This window comes from Chenopodium quinoa, unplaced genomic scaffold (genome assembly GCF_001683475.1).
Source record: "Chenopodium quinoa cultivar QQ74 unplaced genomic scaffold, ASM168347v1, whole genome shotgun sequence".
In the NCBI taxonomy this organism is placed as follows: domain Eukaryota; kingdom Viridiplantae; phylum Streptophyta; class Magnoliopsida; order Caryophyllales; family Amaranthaceae; genus Chenopodium; species Chenopodium quinoa.
Window position 1 is genome coordinate 995,643 of NW_018742577.1, and position 21,182 is coordinate 1,016,824.

The following is a 21,182-nucleotide window of genomic DNA, read 5'->3' on the forward strand; positions in this document are numbered from 1 at the left end:
AAGTTCCAAAGCTACTAACGCATTGTCTGTAATAAGTCTACCCGGCACAAAGGCACTCTGATTTTCCGAAATTACACCCGGGAGAATATTTTTCAGGCGCAAGACAATTGCTTTAGAAGCTAATTTATACAGTACGTTGCAAAGAGCAATAGGTCTAAAATCGGTCATAGAGGTAGCGGAGCTAACCTTCGGGATAAGGGCAATATTAGTATTATTAACAGGGCTAATAGAATTATTTCCCTGTAAAATATTACTAATAAATCGAGACACATCATCACCAACAATATGCAAGAATTTTTGATAAAAAATAGCATGCGTACCGTCCGGTCATGGGGCTTTGCAAGGATGCATTTGATTGAGAGCAGCAAAAATTTCATCCTTTGAGAAAGGCCTAAGCAGCTCGTCATTCATCTCCGGAGTAATGATAGGGTTCACAGCATCAAGGACCAGCTCACACGCCTCTTCAGATGGGGTACCTGCAGTGAAGAGATGCTGATAAAATTTTTCTACAATTTTTTCCAAGTGACTTTCGTCCTCTTTCCAGTCCCCATTCTCATCAAAAAGACCCTTAATCTCGTTCTTCTTCTTGCGTTGAGTGGCTTTATGGTGGAAGTATTTAGTGTTTCGATCTCCTTCCTTAATATCCTTAGCTCTGGAGCGTAATTGCCAGTAGGATTCTTGTTTGTCAAGGAGATCTTCCAGCTTGCTTTCTAACTCCAAGCACCTCACAAGAGCTTCCTCCGTAACAACCTCCCCCCTCGCTGCTTTTAATTCCTCCTCTGTGTCACACACCTGCTTGTTTAAGTTCTGAAATTTCTTCCCACTCCACATCTTCAAGCTTTCTGCTACCTCCTTAATACGGTATGTGAGCAATCCCCTTCCCTCTCTCCAAGTACACCGCACCACTTCCTCACATTCCTTCTCCAACAACCAGCAAGTTTCAAAGTGAAAACCCCTCTTTTTCTTTTTTTTCTTCTTTTTTCTATGTTCTCCTAGCCTGAGAAAAATTGGGGAATGGTCGGATTTGATACGGGTTAAGTTCTCAATAGTTGAACAGCGGTGGGTAGCAAACCACGCAGCATTAGCCACAAATCTGTCCAGTCTTTCTCTGATGTGAGTTTGAACCGTCAGGCCCTTTTCCCATGTAAACCATTGCCCCTCATAGCCAAGGTCACGTAACCCACACTCCTGCAAGGCTTCTCTAAACTCAGGGATTGAACGACGAATATTATCAGCTCCACCTTCCTTCTCTTCATAGCTCAAAATTTCATTAAAATCACCGGCCATCAGAACCGGACCCTCGTACCCCTCGCACAATTGTTTGATCAAAGCCCACGTCCTGTGTTTATTTTCTGCTTCCGGCCAACCGTAAATGCCAACAAACCTCCACCCTTCACCCGAGCTAGGTTTAACATTCCCACAAATGTGATTTTGAGAAAAAGAAATCAAGTCAAAATCCGTACCATCCTTCCAAAACATACACAGACCACCCGACTTACCAATACTACTAACACCAAAAGCATAGGAAAAACCAAAGCGAAATTTATTATTCTCAATAATATTTTTATTAACTTTAGTTTCACACAAAAACAGAAAATCAGGGCATATAGAAGAACACCACTGTTGTAGTATTCTAACTGTTCGGGGGTTGCCAATCCCCCGACAGTTCCAGCACAGTGTACTCATTGTGAAGGGCGTGGTTGCTCTATGTCAACCACCGCCGGATAAACAACTTGATTAATCAACTCAGGGCTAACTCTGGGCCGTTTCCCAACCGAAGACTCATCTACAGTTGTTGGAGAGTTAGGGGCATTAGACTTGCGTTTGCCAGCAATTGGTTCATACTCCACCATCGATGCATCAACGTCTCTGTCAATTCTTCTCCAAGTTTTCGCAGGGGGGCATTGAGCATGTTGCACTGTAGAAATTTCAGTGACCTCAGAGTACGGGTTATGAGCAACTGGATCATGCAGCAAGGCTTCATTCTTTCTTGACTTGTGTTCTGGCAGAGAGAAGGTACGAGGACTGTCAAATCCCACCTTCTTGGCAGCAGCCTCCTGTTCTTTATGGCTCTCAGGAGTAGTAAAGGATAGTTTAAGTGAAACACCAGGTGGGCCTTTGCGGACGACCTTAGGATCAGAGTAACCTGGCAATCTTGGTTTGCTTGATTCTTTAATTTTTGACAACCAAGACTTCTCCCTTTCCCTGTCAAACATTGATCCTCGATCTTGCTTTTTGGGTGATGCCCCTAGCCAAGGACCATACTCGTATACCACTTCTTTTCTTGCCACATCCTTCTCGACAAATTGGCACTCAACATCAGTGTGATTCAACCGACTACAGTAATAGCAGAAATCTGCTAATCTCTCATATTGAATCCCACACCATCTTGGGGAAGAAGAACCATTAGCAATCCTTAGTCCCCTTCTCAACGGTTTGTTAATATCCACCGAAACTTTAATGCGGAGGAAAGCATCCCAGCCTAAAGGGTCAGAATCATGATACTCCAAAAATCCCCCCAGGTGTTCGCCAATTTCATATGCAAAATCCGCATTTCTCTTATTGAAGGGCACATCCCTAATTCGAATCCAGAAGGGGGATGATGAGAAACAAACTGATGAAGGTTGTTCATCGCCCATTATCTCTGTTAACAACATTAATTTCTTATCAAAGAACCAAGGACAACCCTCCATAACCTTAGTTTTGTCCTCTTCACTGAAAAACTGAAAAAAACGAACAGATTAGTTTCGACCACACGTATCGCTACATTATCTTTGACCCTCCATACATTCCGAAGCGTCCTTTTCATCGCCTCTACATTATACGGGCGAACTGTCAAGAGTTTTCCAGCTAGAGTCAAGGAGATTTTCGCCTTCATGTTCTCTTCATCAATAGCTTCAAAATTCTCCCCAATAATCTTGCTTTCGTCCTCTGTAAGTTTTAGGTTACCTAAGTCCTCTAAAACCTTCGAGTCCATACTAACACCAATCGAAACCAGAAATTGAGTCAAGAATGAGAAAAATTACCAGAAAACGAACAGGAATCGGGTGACAACGATGCAACAAACGGAAAAACCCTAACCAGGGACGAGAGCACGAAACCCTAAGCAAAGGACTACTAGGTTATCTGGTATACATTAATTATATGTAAGCATAAATAATTATATTACTCCCACTGTTCTCCTAAAATACCAGTGTTCGAACTCATTAATGAACTAGACGTTATTCAGTTACTTACGTGTGCCCAATTCGGAATACATGAGAAGAGTCATCTGCTATTTTGATATTTACCTTTCAAAATTTATTCGAGTCCTCTATTAATTGTGAGTGTCAATCCGAAAATTACGCATAATTAATAGAATTAGTGTTACGTTTTATAACTACTTCCTTGCGTGAAATATATTAGTTAAAGGAAAATCTGATTTATATCTTTGAATAAGATATATTAAGATTTCCACTTTTTTAAGATTAATTTGTATCTTTTACATTTGTTTTTTTTAAAAAAAAACAAGCCTAGCTCACCCTTATTCGCTCGTCTGATCCTTGGTCATTAGTTTTAACCTTATTGAGCATGTAAATGTTCTAACCTCTCGCTATCATTAATCAATGGCCTGAACTCATTCCAATGAACTCATTCGATTTCATCATATATAAAATCATGAAGAAAGCACAATAGTTGAGTTGACCAAGACAAGTTTGGTTAATAAAATCGTGATGGATCATGTACAATCAAGTAATGATTAAAAATGACCATTGTGTTATTAAATATAATGCCTTAATCGGTAACCTGGACATTATCATGCATTTCTGAATAAAAAAGTTAGCTTATTAGTTTACTAAGCAGTATTTTCAATGTATATTTCATAGACTTATTGAATGAAGACTTCTTTGTTAATTATATCGTACGTTCAGATCGATTAAATTTATGTAAAATATTGAATGTTCTCATATCATATCCTCGATTTTATATATGTATCAAATATCTTCCTCATCCTCATTCCAACTAAACCATCATCCTCTATTTGATACTCAACCAAAAATCGTCCAGTTAATTTCTTGCTCACGCGGTAGTAATACCAAGTTATCAACCACAATGGCAATTCAGATAAAAAAAGTACATATTTTTAGTCACTAACTTTGAAATTAAGTTTTATTACATATATATAGTACTCCCCTGTCCCTTTAAATTCTTCCTTTAAATTTGTTTTCTTTGATTTAACAAGTGTTTATTATGCGAGGATTGCAGTGGTCCTTTCAGCTTAAAGATGATCAAGTCATCACGAAAATTATGATAAATCATGGATACATTGTCGATGGAATTGGCTTTGAAATTATGGGTCTATGTGGGAAAACTATAGAGTGGTTTACAGGCCCCGGTGGATCACTTTCTGAGGTATTATAGTTTATAACTTTATAATAACAATTTAGAGTCGAGCTTAATCGGTATTAAGAGTGATAGGGTATAAAACGAATTCCTGACCTTCAATCATCAGCTTAAGCCTTTGATTGAATTGATCCTCTTATATGGTATCAGAGTCAGCATGAGGGGGCAGTATAAAACATTTTTTGAGCTTTAACCATCAGCTTGAGTTTTTGATTGAGTTGATCCTTTAACAAAGAATACAATTTAACGTTTTTCTTAAAAAAAAAAAAAAAAAAAAAAAAAAAGAAGAGCAATTTAACGCTTTTGTTGTAACATTTCTTTCATATCTCTGTTTGATAATTATAGTCATTCATAAAAGGGTCTATTATTTAATTTGATTTTACTATGATATAATAGAAATAAATATACATAATATAATGCAGATTCCGTTAAGTGTTGGTGAAAAGTTGACCCATATTAGCGGGACATACGGGATGTACTTAGAGGAGATATGCATCACTGCGATGAGGATACACACCAATTTATGCCCAGAGGGGTATGGACCATATGGTGAGGCCAAGGACGCCGATGACGTAACACCTTTTTCAACTCCTCTTCCACTGGATGGTTCTATTGTTGGGTTTCTCGGATCCAATGGAGAATATTTAAATTCTATTGGAATTTATAACGGGGTACGTAAAAAAATATACAATTTTCAATTATATGATCATATGTGATGATTTATAACGGGGTATCTAAATGAATTTTCATCGTATAACTAACTGATGATATGAAATTGGGTGGAGTAACCCTCTATGTTGGTATCATCTTTCTCCTTGATCTTTCCCACAATACCACATCAAGAATTTGTATTAGATAAAATTCTAATCTTCGTATGTATTGTAATCTAATACTCCCTCCGTTTCATATTGTTAGTCCCATACTCCCATTTATGTATAGGGCTATATATTTTAATCGCAAATATTTTTAATATTACACTACTAAAAATTATAAAAATTAGATATAAATAATATTAAAATTATAATGAGAAAAAATATTTCACTATATTGCATTAATTAAATATGAAAGAAGCCTTTATATAGGCAACAAACAAACCAACTCAAGATTATGTATAATCATTGAGATGAATAAGACTAAATCTCATATGATTATGTTTTCTCTTATATATATAGAAATTTAAAGATTCCTTTTATTTTTTAATAGACTAAGGCCCCGTTTACTTCACCTTATTTCTGTTGAATTGAAATTATTTTCACTGAGCTGAAATTAATTTTACTGAACTGAATTTAATTTTGCTTACTCTCTGTTATATTTCTTCTTTAAAGTTACTGATTTTGACTGAACTGAAACTATTTTTACCGAACTAAAATTATTTTTACAGAACTAAAATTATTTGCTGATCCGAAATTATTTTTACTGAATATTTTTTTTTTAAGGTGAAGTGAACAGGGCCTAAGAAATAGAAACAGAAAGAGTATACGAATAAAACTAAATCTCATATGATTATGTTTGCTCTTACATATAGAGAGAAAAGATTTCCTCTATTTTTTAATAGTCAAAATATTCTAAATGAGACTTATAAATAGAAATGAAAGAAGTATATATTTACATAATTTATCTTATTTTTAATTCCAGCGCAAAATGATCAAAGAATATGGGCCATATGGTAACAAAGAAAGTTCAACAAACTGGTACATTGAGCTTAATGATGGTCAGCGATTTTCCAAAGTATTTATCAAACATGGATTCATTGTCGATGGAGTTGGGTTTGAAGTATCAAGCCTTACCGGAAAAACCTACACCCAAATGTTTAGTGGGCCTGGCGGGGAAACTACAGAGGTAAAAATTTTATTGTTACAAGAAATTGGCAATTATATTACTCGTGTGTACTATATTTTGACCATACAAATATACTATATATCCATAAATAATATTAAAGTAGTAAGGAAAAATTAACAAGTTTAATCCCAAGTATTATGTTGCTTCTCATTTTAATCCCAACTACCGTTTAACCTAGAATAATATAGGTGAGCCTTCTCAAAATAATTTCACTCATATTTTAACCTATTGTTCAAGTAAAAAGAGTGATGTGTAAAGCTACTATTAGTTAGTGCTTTTTTTTAATAATAATACTCATAAATAAAAATTAAACAAACATCCCTTCATTTTTCTTCTCTAATCACTGCCTACATCGGCAGTTTGGCATATTATTAAAATTTGTCACTTGTTTTTCTTGGACGCAAATTTGAAAATTTTTAGAAACAGAAAAATGAGGTATTGTTTCATATTTTTCTTGGAAGCCAACAAACACCCTCTTGACAACAAGTCAACATTTTCATTCCCTGCCATCAAAACCACTTTCTTAGCCACCAAAAACCACTGAAACCACCATTCTAGCTAAGCTCAGCCACCAAATCCACCACTCTAGCCAAACCCAGCCACCAAAACAACCAGCTAGCCAAGCCCTGCCACCGGAAAGTCGGATGACCATCATTTCACTATGCAAAAACTCATTTACAACTATGAATATTCAGCCCGCACTTAAGTTCCTCTAGGAACTCAAGTATCCCAACTACGGTCCCTCAACCGTAACTTATCTCTCTCAGTGATTCGACTCTGAATCACTTATACTTTGTGATAGACTCACTCAAGCCTCACAAGTACAACTCTCACAAACCCCAATCCCAATTACAAAAGTAATTACAAGACTTTTCCTAATGCACTAGAGAAGATTAAGGCAGGAAGGAACTCATCACTCTTTTATATTAAAACGTGAAAGCTCTGAAACTCTATGAACTGAATGTTTTCGTTGTTGCTCCTTTCCAAAATCAGAGTACGTTGCAAGCCTTTTATAGTGAGATGGAAAGTCTCAACCTTGTTCCTCACTCTTCCCATATTCCACGTTCACTTCAACTAGGAAGTTGTTGAACGTTGATTAGAGAGTTGGAAGTAAGGTTTCCCTGACTTTTCTCTCAAGGCTTTCAACGTGATTCCTTAAAATCAGGCAACCAATTTTACTTGGTCAAAAATCAGTTAAAGATATTTATTAAAAAGATAATTATTATTAAAATAAAAAAAGATAAAACTTTTAAATAATTATTTTTAAAAATAATAAACTTATCTTTTAAATTAAAGAATTATTTATCTTTTATTTATTTGCAAAACATATCTTTTCAAAACTGATTTTATTCTATCCTTATTTCAAGGACTTTAAAACTGATTTGAAAACTTACGTTGAAATCATTTTCTGATTAAAACATTAAGTTCCTTTTGCAACACTAAGTTCATTATAATATAAGTTCCTTCCCACACTTAAATTCTCTTGTGCTTACATAGAATCCTAAGTACTGGAGTTTGCTTGTTTTTCTTGAAAGCTTGCATATCAATGTCAAGACTTCCAATCCCTTTGGTCCTACTCCGGAACATATTGTTTGTACCTGAATCTTTTGTTCTACCAAGACTTAACACACATCATTAGTCAAAGTTTATTTTGTTATGTCAATCATCAAAATACTAAGGGAGTCAACTCAACAATTAACCTGTAAGAGAGGTCAGGTAATAGGTAAAAGGGAGTATTTTGAGAAGAATCACATAATAGTTGGGATTATTTTAAGTTAAATTGTAGTTGGGATGATTAAAATGAGAAGGATGTCAATAGTTGGGATTATTTTTGTTAATTTTTCCAAGTAATAATCGCTGACATCATTCTATTTTAAAATTAGACACATGTCATATTGTCATTAAAAATTTTCCCTCCAAAACTATAACTGATGTCATTGTTTTGTGATTTTTATTTTATTTTATTAATATTCTGGTCAATTACGTTACTATTAGTATCAAACTAGGTTAAAATCCCGTGCAATGCACGGTTGTTAAATATTTTTGACAATAATATTACAAAATACTAAATAAAGTATTTAAAAGATATTCAGAAATATTTCATTTGGGTATATATGGAATATGATTGTCAAAGTGGAAAGAAGATATCACGAGGTATAACTAGTTTACTTAAAGATTTTACACAAAAAAAAAAAAAAAAAAAAAAAACGAGAGTGAGAAACGAAAAAGGCGGTAAAATTTTTCACAAGGTAATGTCAAGTGTCATGGAAGGATTTGCTTTTAGTATAAGTTAATAGATGTTGAAAAAAGGTATATTCTCTTTAACAAAATAATTTAATTTTTGTTCCTTGGGTACCCTTTTCATCAATCAATTTTTCTATGAGCTCTTTTTTTTTTTTTTTTTTTTGAATATTAGATGTTTTATTTATTTTGGGAATATTTTTATATTTAGTTTTAGTAAGAAAAAATAAATAAATGTAGAAAATTTTATTTGATTAATTCGTGCATCACACGAAATTAATCTAATTAGTATTATATTCCTAACCGGTAAACATACAGATTGAATTGGATGAAAACGAGTTTATAACACAAATAAGCGGGAAGTATGGAAAGTACCTTGAGAAGGATATCAAAATTGGTTCGATAACGATCCATACCAATTTAGGTCGTTCATATGGACCATATGGACGTGATGAGCAGGTCACAGAAGCTAAGCCTTTCGCAACTCCAGTGCCATTAGATGGCACTATTGCTGGTTTTAATGGATCCTATGGAATTTACCTTAACTCAATTGGAATTTCTGACAAGGTAATAACTTACCATCCAACATTATTCAAGCTATAATTATTGTAAAATTAATTAGTATAACTTTCTAATTAAGATCATTTTTAAACAATATTTTTCAGTACAAGAAGGTTGACAAGTACGGGCCATATGGACGTGCTTAATGCTATTGAAGCTTATGGTCGGAATGTGTGTTTCGCAATTGCTTACGTGTGCTCGATGCGGACTACATGAAGAGCGTCGTCATCTTTAATTTTTATTTTTCTTTTTCCTAATGTTTGTGTTTCTTTTTTCATTTTTCATTTTTCTTTTTCCTAATGTTTGTGTGTGTGTTTTTTTTCGAATAAACTCTTTTCTTTCTTTTTGAATTTGAGCTCAGAGTTTGTTGTGTTGTCACTTATATTTCGTTTTTGTTGACTCTGAATATCAATGGACTTTTCTTTTACTCTAAATTGAAGTATTGAACTATTGTCCTCTATTATTTCTTTTTCTTATTGTTATACATAAGAGAGTAAATTTATCATGTGAGGTTGTATGACGATATATCATAGATATAGATGCGTGAATAATTCTTATATGACAAAATCTAATACTTCATCTTAGACACCTCTACATGTACTGCACTCGATCTAAGTGGCAAGTCAGATCAATGTATTTGTACACTTGATCACATAGTGTATTATTTTGTCTATGTTTGACTTTTGTTTGATCAATATAATATATTTACTTTCTACTTTACAATTTTTGTTTATTCCACTCTACACAACTAAATTAGTATGGTACTAGAATTGATTAGGAACGGGTGGGTTCGAAATCAATATTGAACATTTGGACCCCTTGTTTTCAATTTCAGGCAATAAAATTAGCAACCGATTACAACCGATTTCGGTTTCAATTCCTATTATTTTTTTTGAAACAAATCCCTGAAATCGGAACTATTTGGGTACCTAGTTACTCGACAAAAAATTTACTTTGCTTCCTCTGTTTATTTTTACTTGCAACACCTTTCATTTTCATGCTTAACAATGCATTATTTTATCCATATATATCTTAATTACAAATATGTAAAATTTATAAGTGAAACTTTAATTATAATATGAAAGTATAAATCAAGACAAATCTAACAAGATTTCATATTGCTTAACTATGTATTATTAACCCGGTCAAAGTATAGTATTAAGTATTTTAAAATAATACCACGTAGTATGTTAAATGTATCTAATCAATAAAACCAATAATAAAAAAAAAAAAAAAAATCTAGCCTAAAGAAAAAAAAATAAAAAATAAAATTACTTCGTACTATATAAAAATTTCACAAATTCCTATATATGGCCAGCCATAACATTAGTTGATTAAATGAGGTTACTTTTTTTGTAAGTATTTGATAATTGGAGTTATTATTATTATTATGAATAAAGTAAGGCTACCCTTACCAATAAATGAGGTTACTTTTTTTGTAAGTATTTGATAATTGGAGTTATTATTATTATGGATAAAGTAAGGCTACCCTTACCAGTAAATGATTTGTTTCATTTTTTTAAGATCGTAATACTTTAATTTTTACAAGTTTTGTGTGTGTACACATGATATGACTGCATTTAATTAGAATTATTCTTCATAATAAGTGAACATACATCTTTTTGACATCTACTATTAGCCATTGAATTTTTTTATTTTTTTATTTTTTGACGGGAGCCGTTGAATAATTTTACATACTTTGCAAAATATTAGTTATAATTAATAAAATATCAAACTTTTTTTTTATTTGCTTCGTTTAATGACCTTAAACATTCAACTAGATCATCGCGCATCTTGCATTGCCTTCTCATTTTTTTTTATTTTTTATTTTTTTATTTATTAATCAATATCAGTAAGATATTACTTAGTCGCATGCTTATATAATTTATTTTGCATATGTCTTGTAACGTGTATGTTAACTAAGAAGCTAAAAATGGAATATGAATACTCAAATCACTCCATATGTATACACATCAAACGACACGATTTCATTCACACCCTTATTTAATTTCTACAAAAGGGATTGATCTAGAGTCAAGCCTTAGAAAGTTAGATTAAGTGCCGAGCTATATATACTCGGAAAAACTTTATTGTAATATTATACAGTAAAAGGGTGGCATAACATTGCTAGTCCACGAGTGATCGTAGGAGCTAGCAATAGAACACACAAATTCATAACATAACAAGCACACAATATATCGTCGTAGTCAATCGATATGTTATAGGCAAGGTCATGCGTAGAGCAACTTCAGGCCTTGTAGTTGATAACTTTCTGAAGGTTTTTGAGAGCATCAATTGCAATTTGAAGGTAGTAGTCAAGAGATGGTGCGACGGTTGCAAGAGGATCGGCCGCAATTTCTGTCCTCTCGTCTTCCACAACCGTGGGAACAGGCTTGCTAGGATCCTTCTCGAATTCCTTTGCTTGCTCGAAACATGTTTCCATGCGCGGAGTGGCATAGCTTCGTATCTTTTCGACGTCGCCTCTAGAGGCAAAACGCTGGCGGTCATGGGAAATCTCAGAAGAGTAGGTAAAACAACGGCCTTTGTTTTCGTAGGTTTCATTAGTTTGCATAAACTTCACCATCTCATCCACCTCATATTTCAGGGTCTCAATAACCATTTTGGACTCTTCATTAAGAGCTTCGACGACAACATGGCCGAGGGAATTTTGGCCTTCTACAACCTTATCTAGAGCTGCATCCATATTTTTTGCTTCGGCCAGGGTTCTTGCCTCTTTCATCAATTCCACAATTTCCACCCGTTTTATCTCAGCTTTAGTTGCGTCTGTTTGTTTCATTTTTGGTGCAATACATCGTTTAACTCGGAACTTAACTGGATTGGTTTGTGTCGAATTTCCCGATTCAGCCCTGCAATATTGATATTCATTTATCATTATATACGTAGAATTTTCATTCATTTCATATTTAGTCTTAGACCAGGACTTGAGTACCACTGCACTTCTTAATACTTTAACCAACTGAGCTAGTTAATCATTTATTTTTCCTTATGGGAATATGTTTATATTAAACTAATTTGGTACAATTTATAAGTAAGGTGTTGCAAATAATATAGCATGGAGAGTATGTAAAGTTAAGCAGTATCTGAAATAACTCTAACTTAGCTCTTTTATTTCGAGCATCTTTAATTTAGCTTTCAACCCTTTTAACCAAAAAAAAAAAAAAAAAAAGAAACAAAATTTAACACCACAAACCTGTAGGTGCAAGAGAGAAGGGAATCGAGTTCGACTTGAGCCTTGTTTGGATCATTACGTATTTCAGGGAGAGAAAGGAAGACCAAAACCATGCGTATCTCTTTTTGGTAGAGATCACCAAATGAAACAGTTACGACGCCAGTTTCTTTATCGACAATTTGTTCATAGTCTCCTGCAGAAACCTTTTCGATGATGGTTTTAACCTTCTCTCTTCTGCTCACCGTCCCTAGCAGTGGTTTGATAACAAGATTCACGTCTTTTACAAGTACGCTAAGAAGCCCAGCCAAACACGGGGCGAACAACTTACTCAGATCTCCAAGTTTAGCTACAGAGAATGTTCCTCCTTTGCTTTTGCTAGCAATGTGTCCAAGGACCTATATACATCGAGTTTACAAGAATTAGATGAAAGAATCATAAAATCAAAAAATAAAGAAATTATGTAGTCTGTCGCATTTTACTACATGAAGGCTTTGTTCGGAAGTCTAGTTCTTATATCTTAATATAAGGTGCTCAAATATTAAGATATCTTAGATTTGTATATTTGTTTTACGAGCACTTTAAAATTTAAATTAAATCGAACGATTTGAAAATAGAGATGTTATTAAGTATCAGTTATTTCTACCAAGCAACTCATTCAAATCATTTACCACGCAATCAGTTTCAACATCATTTCAGTTTTTGCGACTAATAATTCAATTAAAGTTAACGTACTAATCAACATCGTGTTGTTTTAAGTTTTTGATGCAAAACATTTATATTGTGTTAGTAGGTGTTACCTAAAACAAATTTATAACATACCTTAGTGTCAATTTCTTTCTCATCCCCAAAACCGAAAGTGTAGATGGGATAACGATCAACCAAAATCTTGGTTGCATCATCCACATTTTGCTCACCATCAGACATAAGCATGATAGCGCCGGCTCGGCCAGTAGTATACTTCCGATCATCAAGTACCTTTAAGGCCATTTGAAGGCCAGCACTTATATTAGTATAGTAATCGACTTGTAAATTTTGGACCATGTAATCGACCTTCTCTTTAGCAACGGGACTCATGACCCGCAATCCACACAGTTTGATTGAATCTTTTGCGAATGTGCAGACCGACAAACGATCAGATGGGCTTAGCTTGCTGATCACAAACTGCATCGCGCGCTTCATCTCCTTCAACTTGTCTCCTTTCATGCTGTAGCTCACATCTAACACCATAACTATATCAGCTGCTAGTCTGGCATTAGCGGATCCTCTTCCTGTTAACTCCAACAACAGTTCATACTTCGCATTTTCCTTTGGCAACTCCGGCTCATTCTCGAATTTCACCGGTACTCTTCCCGCTTCTGGTGCTGAAGCTATTGCTTTTTCTCCGAATATAATGTGAATTTAAATATAGCAAGATTACGATAATTTATATTTTGAAATTGGATATATAATAAAATTTTATTGACCAATTAAAGTAGGTAGTCATTTCTAGAATAATAATTGTGTTAGGTATATTGGAAATTATACTAATAAGATATATTTTTCATATAGATTTTATGATAATATAATTTAGTGTTGGTCCGATTGCGGGAGGGTGTTAGGAGAATAAGAAGATATACTATTGTGATGTATTTTTCATATAGACCACATTTATCTCACAAATATTTTACAAATTGATACATTTTCACTATTTTTATGTTTCATATAAAATGGACTATATATACACTTTAGTAATATGTAAAACACAAATGTTATTGGATCATGTAAAACGTGTTCAAATAAAACACATATGTGTGGTGTTTTTTTTTTTTTTTTTTATAATTATTTTTTACTTCTTTGCAGGTGGGGCTGGCTACATCTGGTGGGGATGAGGGTGAAGGTGGTGGCTGGGTTGGTGGTTTTTAGTTTCTTTTTATTTATTTTTTTCAAAGTTAACCATAGTTAGTTTTTTTTTTTTTTAAATAAATAACACTCATTAATGTCATATGTGAGATAAATTTCTTAATTAGGGTCATTTTGTATAATAATAAAGGGAGGTGACCATTGGTGCGTAGTAGAAGTTGCGGGTCACCGTTGAGAATTTCCCTTATAATATTCATCTTAATGATTGGCCATGTGTATTTCTTGTGATGTTCTTTCTATGATTTAATAATTTTATAAATTAGAAAACATAATGCACTTTTTATTTGTCAGTAATGTATAATTAATATTGAAACTAATTTTTCATACATGCCCATTACAAAATCATATAATTATCTTTATTAGATATTCTAATTAATAAGCTATTTTTAAAGTAAATGTATGTTCTTTAATTGTAATTTTTAATGTACTTTATTGTTAGAGATAATGTTCATTGCTTATTATGAAATATTCTTTGAATTTTGTCTTTGGATCATGATGTGTATAGATAAATAATGTACATTACATAATATTATCAATTTTTTTTTAATATTACGAATGTTCTTTAAACCTGAAATTCAATCACGGTCCCAAATAATATCGTCATCAACCTTTATGATCCCGGATTAAAAAAAAAAGAATAAAAAAACATACATAGTTAGTAAACGATAATTAATATTTAAAGAAAAATAAATAGAATTTGTGCGTCAGTCATTACCTCAAAGTTCATACTTTGTATTATTGAAACCCAAATAACATGTTTAACCAACATATGTTACCAAACGTAAGTTATAATGTAAAGAACATATAGTTCATATCCAAAGAACACACTTATCAAACTAAAAGAACATATTTTGTTCGCGTTCTTTGTACATGGATGTAATGTTCTTTTTTAGCTCGTCTTCTTCATACTCAATTAACGTTCTTTGTCAAATACAAGTATGTTCTTTCCGCCTTTTTATATTTAATCGGGCCGAGTGTACTATCCTATTTTCAGTGATTTTCCTTCTTGTTTGTGCACAAGATTTTTTTCCACACTAAAATTCTCTGTGTACTGTACGGAGTAGTATACTAACTTGAGCTTCTTTAGCTTTCAAGTGTTTATTCTAAAAAAGTTAGTTAAGTAGCCATACTACAATTCACCCCCTTTTAGTATTCATCAGAGTAACAAGTTTAGACCATTATTTATGAGCTCAATCAAGTAGCTAACGATGGGATTGGAGGAGCAAATTGGGTACGGTGTTTATTCATTTTTTTCTTAGGATAGAACTTATAATTAAATGGGTTATAACTAAGATAAACATCCACTTTTAAATAAAAACTAGTGTGTGTTCCGGGCGATTTTCCGGACTGCTAGTTTAAACTTGGTTCTTTAATTTTTAAAAATTATATGTTCAAATTCTAATAGTGTCATCATGTTCATATTTTAAATGGTCATTTTTCAGAAACTATAGTTTAAAACTTTATTTATATAATTGTTAACGAAAAATAGATCATATTAATTCATTAACTAATATTTTTTAAAAATGGCTAAAAAATAAGAACGAATTTGAAAACTAAAATTTTGAAAATGAATTTTTAAATCTTGAATTTTGAATTTTGAATCTTGAAAATTGAAAATTGAAAAAGAAATCTTGCATTATTTTTGGTTGAAAATAGTATTAGAGAGTGAAAACTAAAATTATTATGAGAAGTTGAATTTTTGGAGAGAAAGAGAGAAAACTTTTTTTGGAGAAATGAAATTTTGGTTAAGATTTTTTTCAGTTAATGTGTAATATTTAAGGAAATTTTAATAAAGTTTTTTTACGTTCTTTTTGTAAAGACTTTATGTTTTTCGTAATGGTATGTTCATTATCAAATACAAGTATGTTTTTTGTCAAACACAATGCATGTATGATCTTTATCTAATACAGGTTTGTTCTTTTCGCCTTGTTTTTTTGATTTAATCGGGTGCACATATCAAGCGTTAGAAAACCACCACCCACTACAATAGGGCAACAACCTACTACAAGTTATAGCCTCTAGTTCGAAGTTCCTCTACGAACCAAGAACATCCAACAGTAGTACCTCAGGCTCAACTTACTAGTTTACCACAGTTTACCACTGTTGGCTATACTAAACCGTTGGAGGTTTCAAGGATACCGACGGTTGGCCGTCTGTAAATTATGCTTCCGACAGTTTTTGGCAATCGGTCCAGGCCATGTGCATTAATCTAACAATTTTTTTTTAATTATCAACATTATACAACTTATAATCTAATTCTAGAAACAAAGAAACAACCTATTCGCTCCTCCAATCCCATCACTTTGTCATTAACTTTGAGATTGTGCTCGTAAATTATCTAAACTCTAGGTATCATTTATTGATGGCCTGAATTCATTCCATTGAATTCTCCTTTTCATCATCGATCATGAGAAAGAAACAATAGTTGAGTTGACTAGGACAATATGCAAGTTGGTTAATAAAAAGATTATAAATCATGATATAGAGCATGTACATTCATGATATAATGTCTATGGTCTTGATTAAACTTAATGTCAATAATGGTTGAGATTGTATTCAGGGAGGCATATTCAACATGTTAGCGCTGACATTATCAATCATGCAATATTAAATAATAAATGAAACTTAACACGAAGCCGATGTATTTTCAACTTATTACTACAAACCCGCCGTATTTTCAGCGTATTTTTCAAAGACTAATTGAATGAAGAATTCTTTGTTAAATACGAGTATATGGTATACATTAATTTTTTTTATTTTTTTTTTTGAGGAAACCGGGAGGAAGGCCTTAGATTGATAGATTGTCCATAAGTACATACGGGGAAACCTCACAAGGGCTATGGTGCTCCCAAATTTGTTCACAACCAAAAGGCACAATACGGGCTAAGTGATGAGCTACACTATTGCCCTCCCTTTTAATATGACTCCAAGAAGTAGAATTAAAGGAATTACAAAAATTAAAACACATCTTCAAGTAAGCCATCAAGATCGGTGAGAAAAATGGAGCCTTTGTTTAACCTTCCAACCAAGACTTGGCTATCAGATTCAATCACAATATCTTTGAACTCATAGCGCTTCGCCAGCCTAACAGCCATCAAGACAGCCTTGCATTCAGCTATAATTGGAGGCCAAAAAGCTCTGGACCTTCTGCACGCAGCCAACAGGACCTCACCACTGCTGTTTCGAGCAACCACTCCTAGCCCAACCCAGCCTTCCGTGCACAGAGACGCGTCGCAATTAAGTTTGATAACACCATCAGGAGGCGCTTGCCAAGTCTTTGGGCTGCTCCGTTGCTTTACTCTGGCTACCCCATAAATCCTTTCCGAGGCTGAAATGCATTCATTTGCAAGTCTCTGAACTCTGTCAACAAGAACAGGAAGGAAAGATTCGGACCCCTGGAAGATCTTCTCATTGCGTCTTCTCCAAAGGTTCCACATAAGGATGGCCCCCTTACATTGCTTGCGTGAGCTTTGCTTATTCCATCCCTCAAACAATTCGAGGAAGCTCAAATCACTCGGCCAGGCTGCAAGTTCATGACATTCACATTCCACCCAGAGAGCTTTGGCAGCAGGGCATTCGAAGAGGCATGTCTGATCGTTTCAGGGCTATCTGGACACTAAGGGCAAGACTCGACCTCCGCCATATGACGATACTTCAAATATGCTCGAACAGGGAGAGTACCTGTGCAGATTCTCCAGAGGAAATGGCGTACTTTAGGTGTGACATCAAGCTTCCAAATGTCAACCCAAGTTCTGTGAAAATCGTCCAAGTTACACGATTTTCCTAACATATATGCCGTTTTAACCGAGTATGTACCATCCATGGAGAATGCCCAGCAGATTGAATCTTGCGGAGAGCTTGAACACAAGGGGATAGCTAAGATGCTGCGAGCATCTATTGCATTAAAATTTTCAGAAATAATATTCTCCTTCCATTCTCTACTCTCGTGATCGATCAAATCTGCAACCATCTCAATCGAGCCTATTTTTGGGGAAGAAATGAATCTACTGGAGCCACTGTCAATCCACGGGTCAGACCAAATATTGATTGTAGAGCCATCACCAACTCGCCAGAGAAGACCCTCCTTAAGCAAAGCTTTTGAGGACCAAATACTTTTCCATGAGTAGCTGCCAGCATATCCCAAGTGAGATTCCAGAAAGCTGCAATTTGTGTAATATTTAGCGCCCACAACCTTGCTTAGAAGAGAGTTAGGAAATTTAGTGAGTCTCCAAGCCTGTCTTCCAAGGAGTGCCTCGTTGAAAATTCGCAAGTCCCTGAAACCCAATCCACCTAGACATTTTGGAGTGCAGAGATCATCCCATTTCTTCCAGTGAACCTTACGTTCTTCATTAGAGCTACCCTATAAAAACTTTGCCATCATGGAATGAATGTCCTGGATAACACTAAAAGGCAATCTATAAACACCCATAAGATACGTGGGAATCGCTTGGATTACAGATTTTAAGAGGATTTCCTTCCCTGCTCGAGAAAGAAGCTTTTCTTTCCACCCATTTAATTTCTTCCAAATCTTGTCCTTGAGAGCCATGAATACCGTCCTTTTAGATCTTCCAATAATGGTGGGAATACCAAGATATTTCCCGTGAGTATCTACTCGTCTCATTGCCAAAATTTCAATCAACTCCTCCTGCAATGACGTACTGACACCTTTTCTAAAAGAGATCTCCGATTTTTCATAGTTAATTTTCTGTCCGGAAGCTGCCTCATTATATGTTGAGAATTTCAACTATTTTTGAGCATTCCCTTCGATTGGCTCTTGCAAAAAGAAGACTGTCATCTGCAAAAAGTAAATGAGAAATTTCCGGTCCTTTTCTACTAGCTCTAGCTCCATGAATCGAGCCATCAACCATAGCTTTCCGCAAAAGACCAGAAAAAGCATCAGCAACAAGAATAAATAGATACGGGGATAGGGGATCCCCCTGTCGAAGACCGCGGGAAGGAGTCACAGAACCACACACCCCACCATTGACAATAAATGAATACGAGACCGAAGTGACAAAGTCCATCACAATTCTGATCCAAGCCTCAGCAAAACCCATTTTTTGCAGAAGTTTCTCAAGAAAATTCCACTCCACTCTGTCATAGGCCTTACTCATATCCAGCTTCAAAGAAATCAGACCCTTTCTACCTTTACATCTCGTTTTCATAGTATGAAAAAGTTCCAAAGCTACTAACGCATTGTCTGTAATAAGTCTACCCGGCACAAAGGCACTCTGATTTTCCGAAATTACACCCGGGAGAATATTTTTCAGGCGCAAGACAATTGCTTTAGAAGCTAATTTATACAGTACGTTGCAAAGAGCAATAGGTCTAAAATCGGTCATAGAGGTAGCGGAGCTAACCTTCGGGATAAGGGCAATATTAGTATTATTAACAGGGCTAATAGAATTATTTCCCTGTAAAATATTACTAATAAATCGAGACACATCAACACCAACAATATGCAAGAATTTTTGATAAAAAAATAGCATGCGTACCGTCCGGTCATGGGGCTTTGCAAGGATGCATTTGATTGAGAGCAGCAAAAATTTCATCCTTTGAGAAAGGCCTAAGCAGCTTGTCATTCATCTCCGGAGTAATGATAGGGTTCACAGCATCAAGGACCAGCTCACACGCCTCTTCAGATGGGGTACCTGCAGTGAAGAGATGCTGATAAAATTTTCTACAATTTTTTCCAAGTGACTTTCGTCCTCTTTCCAGTCCCCATTCTCATCAAAAAGACCCTTAATCTCGTTCTTCTTCTTGCGTTGAGTGGCTTTATGGTGGAAGTATTTAGTGTTTCGATCTCCTTCCTTAATATCCTTAGCTCTGGAGCGTAATTGCCAGTAGGATTCTTGTTTGTCAAGGAGATCTTCCAGCTTGCTTTCTAACTCCAAGCACCTCACAAGAGCTTCCTCCGTAACAACCTCCCCCCTCGCTGCTTTTAATTCCTCCTCTGTGTCACACACCTGCTTGTTTAAGTTCTGAAATTTCTTCCCACTCCACATCTTCAAGCTTTCTGCTACCTCCTTAATACGGTATGTGAGCAATCCCCTTCCCTCTCTCCAAGTACACCGCACCACTTCCTCACATTCCTTCTCCAACAGCCAGCAAGTTTCAAAGTGAAAACCCCTCTTTTTCTTTTTTTCTTCTTTTTTCTATGTTCTCCTAGCCTGAGAAAAATTGGGGAATGGTCGGATTTGATACGGGTTAAGTTCTCAATAGTTGAACAGCGGTGGGTAGCAAACCACGCAGCATTAGCCACAAATCTGTCCAGTCTTTCTCTGATGTGAGTTTGAACCGTCAGGCCCTTTTCCCATGTAAACCATTGCCCCTCATAGCCAAGGTCACGTAACCCACACTCCTGCAAGGCTTCTCTAAACTCAGGGATTGAACGACGAATATTATCAGCTCCACCTTCCTTCTCTTCATAGCTCAAAATTTCATTAAAATCACCGGCCATCAGAACCGGACCCTCGTACCCCTCGCACAATTGTTTGATCAAAGCCCACGTCCTGTGTTTATTTTCTGCTTCCGGCCAACCGTAAATGCCAACAAACCTCCACCCTTCACCCGAGCTAGGTTTAACATTCCCACAAATGTGATTTTGAGAAAAAGAAATCAAGTCAAAATCCGTACCATCCTTCCAAAACATACACAGACCACCCGACTTACCAATACTACTAACACCAAAAGCATAGGAAAAACCAAAGCGAAATTTATTATTCTCAATAATATTTTTATTAACTTTAGTTTCACACAAAAACAGAAAATCAGGGCATATAGAAGAACACCACTGTTGTAGTATTCTAACTGTTCGGGGGTTGCCAATCCCCCGACAGTTCCAGCACAGTGTACTCATTGTGAAGGGCGTGGTTGCTCTATGTCAACCACCGCCGGATAAACAACTTGATTAATCAACTCAGGGCTAACTCTGGGCCGTTTCCCAACCGAAGACTCATCTACAGTTGTTGGAGAGTTAGGGGCATTAGACTTGCGTTTGCCAGCAATTGGTTCATACTCCACCATCGATGCATCAACGTCTCTGTCAATTCTTCTCCAAGTTTTCGCA

General features: G+C 35.1%; 2 protein-coding genes across 2 annotated transcripts; one reads left to right on the top strand and one right to left on the bottom strand.

Moving 5' to 3' along the window:
* The first annotated feature begins 3,908 nt into the window (after positions 1-3,908).
* LOC110720740 (mannose/glucose-specific lectin-like) lies at positions 3,909-9,576 on the top strand. Its single transcript, XM_021899783.1, has 6 exons — positions 3,909-4,113; positions 4,246-4,392; positions 4,806-5,054; positions 6,019-6,222; positions 8,782-9,030; positions 9,129-9,576. Exons 1-6 carry the CDS (start codon positions 3,970-3,972, stop codon positions 9,168-9,170), a joined length of 1,035 nt encoding a protein of 344 aa, XP_021755475.1. The 5' UTR covers positions 3,909-3,969; the 3' UTR covers positions 9,171-9,576.
* A 1,413-nt stretch (positions 9,577-10,989) lies between these two features.
* LOC110720871 lies at positions 10,990-14,251 on the bottom strand. Its single transcript, XM_021899949.1, has 3 exons — positions 13,034-14,251; positions 12,236-12,609; positions 10,990-11,891 (listed from the first exon to the last, which is right to left on the bottom strand). Exons 1-3 carry the CDS (start codon positions 13,439-13,441, stop codon positions 11,273-11,275), a joined length of 1,401 nt encoding a protein of 466 aa, XP_021755641.1. The 5' UTR covers positions 13,442-14,251; the 3' UTR covers positions 10,990-11,272.
* Positions 14,252-21,182: the final 6,931 nt, after the last annotated feature.